Genomic DNA, 9,483 nt, shown 5'->3' on the forward strand with positions numbered 1-9,483 from the left:
GTAGTTGTTTATTTGGTCTTGTTTCTAAAGTGTAGTTGTTTATTTGGTCTTGTTTCTAAAGTGTAGTGTTTATTTGGTCTTGTTTCTAAAGTGTAGTGTTTATTTGTTCTTGTTTCTAAAGTGTAGTGTTTATTTGGTCTTGTTTCTAAAGTGTAGTGTTTATTTGGTCTTGTTTCTAAAGTGTAGTTGTTTATTTGGTCTTGTTTCGAAAGTGTAGTTGTTTATTTGGTCTGGTTTCTAAAGTGTAGTTGTTTATTTGGTCTTGTTTCTAAAGTGTAGTTGTTTATTTGGTCTTGTTTCTAAAGTGTAGTTGTTTATTTGGTCTTGTTTCTAAAGTGTAGTGTTTATTTGGTCTTGTTTCTAAAGTGTAGTTGTTTATTTGGTCTTGTTTCTAAAGTGTAGTTGTTTATTTGGTCTTGTTTCTAAAGTGTAGTGTTTATTTGGTCTTGTTTCTAAAGTGTAGTGTTTATTTGTTCTTGTTTCTAAAGTGTAGTTGTTTATTTGGTTTTGTTTCTAAAGTGTAGTGTTTATTTGTTCTTGTTTTCAAATAGCCTTGTAGGGCTTGTTTTCCTAGACTCGATCTGTTGCTTGTTTCTCCCACAACCTGGCAACGCAGTAGTTGCTTATTGTGAAAGTTGCTCAGTGTTGGTTTCTCTGCCTGGGACGTTTTTAAACTTTAAAACCACAACAAAAGGTCAGTTTTGAATCCTTATTTTCGTCATTATTATCGTCTGAAACACGTCCGACGGCCAGGAATATAATATTCACCCACAATAACTTCTAACGCGATATTTTGGTGCGCAATTAGGATAATAATCTCTATGGTCTGGAGAAGTATAGCCTCCGTTAGCATGTTAGCATTAGCAGCTAATAAAGTTTAATACAACACAAACTTTTCATATAAAGTTGTGTTTTAATGACGGAGGGTTTCCACCAGTGGTCCGGGGACCACCAGGGGGTCCTCGGGGAGGGGTCCCAGGTGGTCCCCTCCTAGCTGCAGCTAAATGAGGATGAATTGAATATGGTGGACCCTGATGTCAACAATGAAGTCTTAGTTGCTTTTCGTGGTAAAGGTTCCTGGTTCCAGGTTCCTGTATTGACGAGCCATTCTACACATGGTGAAATAAAATGTTCAGTCAATATAGTCGGTAACTCTGCTATTTTCTTACTTCAATCAGCAAACATATACGTGTATAAACTGTATATTTGTACGTCTCTAAATGTTTTGATGAATTGAACAAGGTGGACCCTCTTGTAAACAAGTGTAATGCTTAATTGGGTCGTCCACTCACAGTTAACATTCTTTGTATTGAGTTTGTGGTTGAAATGTACTGTAATTCTGCAAACTGTTAATACATATTTCAATCAATCGAACAATCAGTCAGCTCTATTATTATTATTATTGTTATTATTATTGTAGAGCGGGTCGTCCAATGATCCATGGGTCGGCGGTTCGAATCCCAGCTCCTCCTGTCTACATGTCGAAGTGTCCTTGGGCAAGACACTGAACCCCAAATTGCTCCCGATGTGCTGGTTGGTACCTTGCATGGCTTCCGCCGCCATCGGTGTGTGAATGTGTGTGTGAATGGGTGAATGTAATGCACAATCTATGTAAAGTGCCTTGGATAAAGGCTCTATATAAATGCACCATTTACCATTTATTATTGTTACTATTCTTCTGGTTCTGTAAACCAACAGGGTAATTATAAGCTCATAGCTTCAGCCTTTTCAGCTTTTCGGGCTTTTCGTGTCTGTATAATGTATTGTTATTCATTGCTCATAGCGCGGCACTCGGTGCCGCGCTATGAGCTTGTAGATCTGCGATTTTTCAATAGCTAAATTATAACACAATGCTTAAAACACCAAAAGGGGTTCCCGCCCAGAATGGGTTAAGAAGTTGTAGCAACAGTGAAAACAGCACATTCTAGGTAGACAGTGACATTCCCTTTATAGTGACAACCCTTAGTGTTTTATTTAGCTGCCAGGGGCAGGTCAGCAACCCTTAGTGTTTTATTTAGCTGCCAGGGGCAGGTGGGCAACCCTTAGTGTTTTATTGAGCTGCCAGGGGCAGGTGGGCAACCCTTAGTGTTTTATTTAGCTGCCAGGGGCAGGTCAGCAACCCTTAGTGTTTTATTTAGCTGCCAGGGGCAGGTGGGCAACCCTTAGTGTTTTATTTAGCTGCCAGGGCCAGGTGGGCAACCCTTAGTGTTTTATTTAGCTGCCAGGGGCAGGTGGGCAACCCTTAGTGTTTTATTGAGCTGCCAGGGGCAGGTGGGCAACCCTTAGTGTTTTATTGAGCTGCCAGGGGCAGGTGGGCAACCCTTAGTGTTTTATTTGGCTGCCAGGGGCAGGTGGGCGAGCCTTAGTGTTTTATTTAGCTGCCAGGGGCAGGTGGGCGACCCTTAGTGTTTTATTTAGCTGCCAGGGGCAGGTGGGCAACCCTTAGTGTTTTATTTAGCTGCCAGGGGGCAGGTGGGCAACCCTTAGTGTTTTATTTAGCTGCCAGGGGCAGGTGGGCGACCCTTAGTGTTGTATTTAGCTGCCAGGGGCAGGTGGGCGACCCTTAGTGTTTTATTTAGCTGCCAGGGGCAGGTGGGCAACCCTTAGTGTTTTATTTAGCTGCCAGGGGCAGGTGGGCGACCCTTAGAGTTTTATTTAGCTGCCAGGGGCAGGTGGGCAACCCTTAGTGTTTTATTTAGCTGCCAGGGGCAGGTGGGCCACCCTTAGTGTTTTATTTAGCTGCCAGGGGCAGGTGGGCGACCCTTAGTGTTTTATTTAGCTGCCAGGGCCAGGTGGACCCCCCTCAAGGACCCCTGGGTTCTGGGGGAGTGACTTGTGTGTGTGTGTGTGTTACACATTGGCTGAGGCTGATTGGCTACTCTGTTCCACCACTGGTGATGACATCATCATGCGTGTCATTATGTGACACAGCTGAGGGCGTGTCAGGACACAGAAAGAAGACATTATTTGAAAATAGCAGATCTACAAGGACCTGTCTGAAGTGAGGGGCGCTCTTATCATTATTGAGTGGTGTAAACCACTCCTACGACTGGCTTTGTTAGTTTACGTATCTGTCTGTCTGTCTGTCTGTCTGTCTGTCTGTTCGTACCAAAAAATGAGCATGGTTGTAATAGCCTAGATCTAGGAAAGTGGTCATTCAGTTCACAGCTGATCAGGCTATTACTAAGACCTTACTTACACCACTCAGTTCACACGGGTGTGATTTTTATTAATCTATGTGATTGGTTAGTCGATTTGCTCGTCTACATATTTACATATTTACATATTTTCCCTTCATTGTCATTTGGCATTTAACCCTTTAGAGGACGATTCTACAAATTCCTTCTAAATCCCGGCAGTTTTCTGAAAAACCCTACAGGGCCCTCATTTATCACCCTATAGGGCCCTCATTTATCACCCTATAGGGCCCTCATTTATCACCCTATAGGGCCCTCATTTATCACCCTACAGGGCCCTCATTTATCACCCTACAGGGCCCCCATTTATCACCCTACAGGGCCCTCATTTATCACCCTACAGGGCCCTCATTTATCACCCTACAGGGCCCTCATTTATCACCCTACAGGGCCCTCATTTATCACCCTATAGGGCCCTCATTTATCACCCTACAGGGCCCTCATTTATCACCCTACAGGGCCCTCATTTATCACCCTACAGGGCCATCCTTTATCACCCTACAGGGCCCCCATTTATCACCCTATAGGGCCATCCTTTATCACCCTATAGGGCCCTCATTTATCACCCTACAGGGCCCTCATTTATCACCCTACAGGGCCCTCATTTATCACCCTACAGGGCCCTCATTTATCACCCTACAGGGCCCTCATTTATCACCCTACAGGGCCCTCATTTATCAACCCTACAGGGCCCTCATTTATCAACCCTACAGGGCCCTCAGCCCTGTTTATAGGAGGGGCTAGCCCCCTCAAAGCTGTATATAGGAGGGGATAGCCCCCTCAAAGCTGTATATAGGAGGGGCTAGCACCCCTCAAAGCTGTATATAGGAGGGGCTAGCACCCCTCAAAGCTGTATATAGGAGGGGCTAGCACCCCTCAAAGCTGTATATAGGAGGGGCTAGCACCCCTCAAAGCTGTATATAGGAGGGGCTAGCACCCCTCAAAGCTGTATATAGGAGGGGCTAGCACCCCTCAAAGCTGTATATAGGAGGGGCTAGCCCCCTCAAAGCTGTATATAGGAGGGGCTAGCTGTATGTATGAAGATGAAAAAAACGTATTTCAAAAAATATTATACTATACTGTATATCTTTTATACCACTCAAATAAAAGATCGGTTTCTCCAGATTCATCATAGTCATTTGGAGTGAAAAATCACACCCGTGTGAAGTGAGTGGTGCAACTCCGGGTGGGGGTGGGGGTCGGTTGGAGTTCCAGACCCAGGGTGCCGGCCTGATTCCGGGGAGCCGCCCCGCGCCCGAAACGGTTAAGAAATTACAGAGTTACTGTGTGGGGGTCCCTCTACTGTGTACTGTACTGTACTGTACTGTACTGTACTGTACTGTACTGTACTGTACTGTACTGTACTGTACTGTACTGTACTGGCACACCCGAAATCACCATATATACAGTTAATATGTGCGTGTGTGTTTGTGTGTGTGTTAGGTTGCGCACAGGTGGTGAAAAACAACCATGTTGTTTTCGTGCTCAGACGCACCCAGCCACCCACACACAGCTCCGTAAAGGAGTGGTTGCACCACTCAAAAATAGTCTGATCACCGCCCTGATGCTGTCTGTCTGCCTGTCTGTCTGCCTGCCTGTCTGTCTGTCTGTCTGTCTGTCTGTCTGGTTGTTTAATAGTGATGTAATGTGTGTTTTCTAGGTGGAGGATGCACTACTATCGATATGAGAGTGCTGAAGTCAGTTGCTGTTATAAATACCTCATGTTCAGCTACAACGTCATCTTCTGGGTGAGTCAGACTGTGATACTATTACTACTGATATTATTATTACATCTTCTGGGTGAGTCAGACTGTGATACTATTACTACTGATATTATTATTACATCTTCTGGGTGAGTCAGACTGTGATACTATTACTACTGATATTATTATTACATCTTCTGGGTGAGTCAGACTGTGATACTATTACTACTGATATTATTATTACATCTTCTGGGTGAGTCAGACTGTGATACTATTACTACTGATATTATTATTACATCTTCTGGGTGAGTCAGACTGTGATACTATTACTACTGATATATTATTATTACATCTTCTGGGTGAGTCAGACTGTGATACTATTACTACTGATATTATTATTACATCTTCTGGGTGAGTCAGACTGTGATACTATTACTACTGATATTATTATTACATCTTCTGGGTGAGTCAGACTGATACTATTACTACTGATATTATTATTACATCTTCTGGGTGAGTCAGACTGTGATACTATTACTACTGATATTATTATTACATCTTCTGGGTGAGTCAGACTGTGATACTATTACTACTGATATTATTACATCTTCTGGGTGAGTCAGACTGTGATACTATTACTACTGATATTATTATTACATCTTCTGGGTGAGTCCATTCACTGTGATACTATTACTACTGATATTGTTATTACATCTTCTGGGTGAGTCAGACCTTGATCTAGGGATGCCAAACGACTCATATTTGACCAATCGACGTGTCGAGGCCGAAAATCGGCGCTATCGGCTGCTATGCTATCAGCTAGTCCAACTCTCAAGTGTATGCAGCAGCCTGTCACAAGTCCCGTAATGAACTGACACGGGACGCACGTTGTTCCGTATTTTAATGTCGGGTCGGGGAATAAATACAGTATGAATGACGGTGGGATTTATTTGACAACGCTGTCCTGCTTTCTTCACAAGAAGAGAAGAGCGCTCACAGCTCAGAACAGAGCGGACCTGTGGCTGTCCGTTCACTTTATGGCATGAGGGAGAGTTGCCAATTTGTGAGAGAAATAAGCATTCAGGTCTATGAAAACAAACCAAAAAGAAGCAACTAATGGGCTATTTGAAAATAGCCGATCTACAAGCTCACAACGCGTTGCGTTTTCAAAACAATCATGGGATTATATTATTTTCTTTTATAAAATGTGGAATATTCTTTGAAACATTTTACCAACAACACAAATCTGTATGGGGGTTCCTGGTACAAAATATGTCTAGATCTAGGTTGTAGTTGGACAAATACATTAATCTGGAGGTCCTTAAAAACAAGCCCCCAAAAAAACGCAACCTGCAAATTGTAGTTCCAGGCTGCAACTACCATTTGTTTACAAACAATTTTACAGAAAAATAATCCCAAAGTCGCTTATAATAAAACGGTATGGCAACACTGTCTTTGAGCGTGAGCAATGAGATGCGAACCTGGGGTCTGGGAGGCTCAGAGCTGCAGCCATTGGCTCATGATACGAGCACACGACCAATGGGACAGAGCATTCAGTGTTGCTAAGATACCCTCCCCCTTCACCCCACACCCTTGGACGATGGGGTCTAGCCGCAGGCTCTAACTGCAGCCAGGGCATGCATGTGAGGAGCGGCGCTGACAGGCGCAGCACAGCAGTGTCACACAGACAAACACGTACCTCTCCCATTTGGAAAACATTCGATTTTTCGACTCATACGTTTTTGAGTCGCGGAAGGCGAGTCGAAAATCGAGTCGATTTTCAACTTTTTTCAACATCCCTACTTGATACTATTACTACTGATATTATTATTACTTGCGCAAGCAGAGCGTGCAAGTAATGTTGTCAGTCTGGTGCTCCGATGCATATGTCCGTGGCAGTGTATGACGTAATGATTAATTTGTGCTTGATATGGCATTGGTTTCAGATTACATACATGTATACATAGGGGCATTACCTGGGCTGTCCACCTCATGAACAGCTCTCAGCGGGTAAATGGGGCTGGTCAAGGTCTTAGGTTCCAACTCCGATATTTTAGATTTTCCCTCCTGGACCCCCCTGGGGTTAGGGTTAATCCACCCGACACTGAAACATATCATTATTACTTCACCATTGAGAGCCAGTTATACCCTGGCATTGGTACATATCTTCACGTCATACGCAGCTCCGGGACATACGCATCAAACGACCCAAGTAACCACAGTATACTACTTTTCAACTTACAAATTACATATATTTACGTGTATGTGTGTATATATATATATATATAACTTACATATACATACATGTGTATATATACAATTTACAATTTACATTTTATGCATTTATCAGACGCTCTTAATCCAGAGTGACTTACATTAAGCAAGAACAAAAAGCATGACAATACATCACATAATATAAAAAGTAGTTATCATGAAACATGCATAAGCTAAGAACGTAACAGTGGAATATCTATATAATTAAACTATACATATAAACTATACATATATGTAATCTGAAACCTATCTTTATTACGTCACCATTGCGAGCCAGTTATAACCCCTCACTCACCTGTATTAATTACATCATTAATTGTTATGCTTTGTAGTGCTTACTTGGTTATCAATTACGTAACCAGTCAATGTTTTTTTAATCGTTTAAAATGAATTACGAATCATTTACAAGGTTCAATAATAACATTTCATTCAAGAGTTGTCAAATAAGGAATAAACCCAAAGAAGACACTTAAATATAATAGAATCTAAAAGGAAGAACGTGTCCTGACGAGCGTCAGGAACACAGAGGTTAGAGACAGATCACCTTGTAGCAGCTCGTTGTGAGAGACGAAGACAATAAGAAGATTATCAACAGCAGCTCCACCATGGCCTACAGTAACATGCAGGACGCCCAAACAGGGCAGTGTGACTCTGATCAGCCCATAGTGACAATCAAAGCAGATGGGGAGGGTTATTACCGCTGTGAGACAGGCTATTTGCAACTTTAGGCTAAACAACACCAGAATTCCAAAGGTCATTGGTAGATATAAAGGACTGGAAAGAAGTCAGAGGATTTGTAATCTATGTAATGAAGCCAGAATTAGAGACGAGTACCATGTTTAGTTGGAATGTAAGAATACTAGCATTATGAATTTACTAGAGATGAGTACCATGTTCTGTTGGAATGTAAGAATACTAGCATTATGAATTTACTAGAGATGAGTACCATGTTTAGTTGGAATGTAAGAATACTAGCATTATGAATTTACTAGAGACGAGTACCATGTTCTGTTGGAATGTAAGAATACTAGCATTATGAATTTACTAGAGACGAGTACCATGTTCTGTTGGAATGTAAGAATACTAGCATTATGAATTTACTAGAGACGAGTACCATGTTCTGTTGGAATGTAAGAATACTAGCATTATGAATTTACTAGAGACGAGTACCATGTTCTGTTGGAATGTAAGACTACTAGCATTATGAATTTACTAGAGACGAGTACCATGTTCTGTTGGAATGTAAGAATACTAGCATTATGAATTTACTAGAGATGAGTACCATGTTCTGTTGGAATGTAAGAATACTAGCATTATGAATTTCAGGCAAAAAATACCTGCCAATTTCTTGTTTTTACCCACCCTTCTATGTTTAAATTAATTGCATTACTAAAATCTGAAAAACAAAAAGTAATCTATAAATTGGGTGCTTTTCTGAAACATTTTCTCCCACTGTACAAATAGGGAAAGCCTTCCGATATGTCGATGTATAGGCTATCGTGTAATGTATTGTATACTGTTGATGAATCTGTGATCCAAACCATGTGATCATGGTTGTGAGTTAACCCATTTTGGGCGGGAACCCCTTTTGGTGTTAGCATTATGTTATGCTTTAGCTATTGAAAAATAGCAGATCTACAAGCTCATAGCGCGCCACCGAGTGGCGCGCTATGAGCTTGAAAGGTCTGCTATTTTTGAAAAATCAAAGAACGACTGACATAGAGCTTTTTCAGAACACTGTCAGGATGTAGAAGACATTTTTAGAATCTGATCTCAGGTCAACATGGGGTTAAATAAATGATGATGATGATGATGAGAAATGTAGAAGAGAATTTCCAGAGTTCGAATATAGACATAGCAGACTTTTGTGGCGAGAAATTGGTGTCATGCTCCCAGGAAATAGTTGAAGTCCTCCTGGCACAGCAGTACTTAGTACCCTAACCCTAACCCTAACCCTAACCCTGGCACAGCAGTACTTAGTAGGAAAGAGAGTCCACAGAAGACTGTAAATATGAAATAAATGCTTAAACATGTAGCTAGGTGTAATGTTAGAGACCACAGAAGACATGTAAATATGAAATAAATGCTTAAACATGTAGCTAGGTGTAAGGTTGGAGTCCACAGAAGACTGGAAATATGAAATAAATGCTTAAACATGTAGCTAGGTGTAATGTTGGAGACCACAGAAGACTGGAAATATGAAATAAATGCTTAAACATGTAGCTAGGTGTAATGTTAGAGTCCACAGAAGACATGTAAATATGAAATAAATGCTTAAACATGTAGCTAGGTGTAATGTTAGAGTCCAC

General features: G+C 41.6%; 1 protein-coding gene across 1 annotated transcript in view; it reads left to right on the forward strand.

Moving 5' to 3' along the window:
• Positions 1-575: 575 nt before the first annotated feature.
• The window catches only part of tspan14 (tetraspanin 14), a 29,672-nt gene continuing 20,764 nt past the window's right edge, over positions 576-9,483 (forward strand). The window contains exons 1-2 of the mRNA XM_079531687.1: positions 576-694; positions 4,858-4,945. Of these exons, the coding sequence (XP_079387813.1) occupies positions 4,865-4,945 (81 nt within the window). The 5' untranslated portion in view covers positions 576-694; positions 4,858-4,864. The remainder of the gene's footprint in view (positions 695-4,857; positions 4,946-9,483) is intronic.

Source organism: Electrona antarctica (assembly GCF_951216825.1).
Source record: "Electrona antarctica genome assembly, contig: scaffold_193, whole genome shotgun sequence".
Lineage (NCBI taxonomy): Eukaryota > Metazoa > Chordata > Actinopteri > Myctophiformes > Myctophidae > Electrona > Electrona antarctica.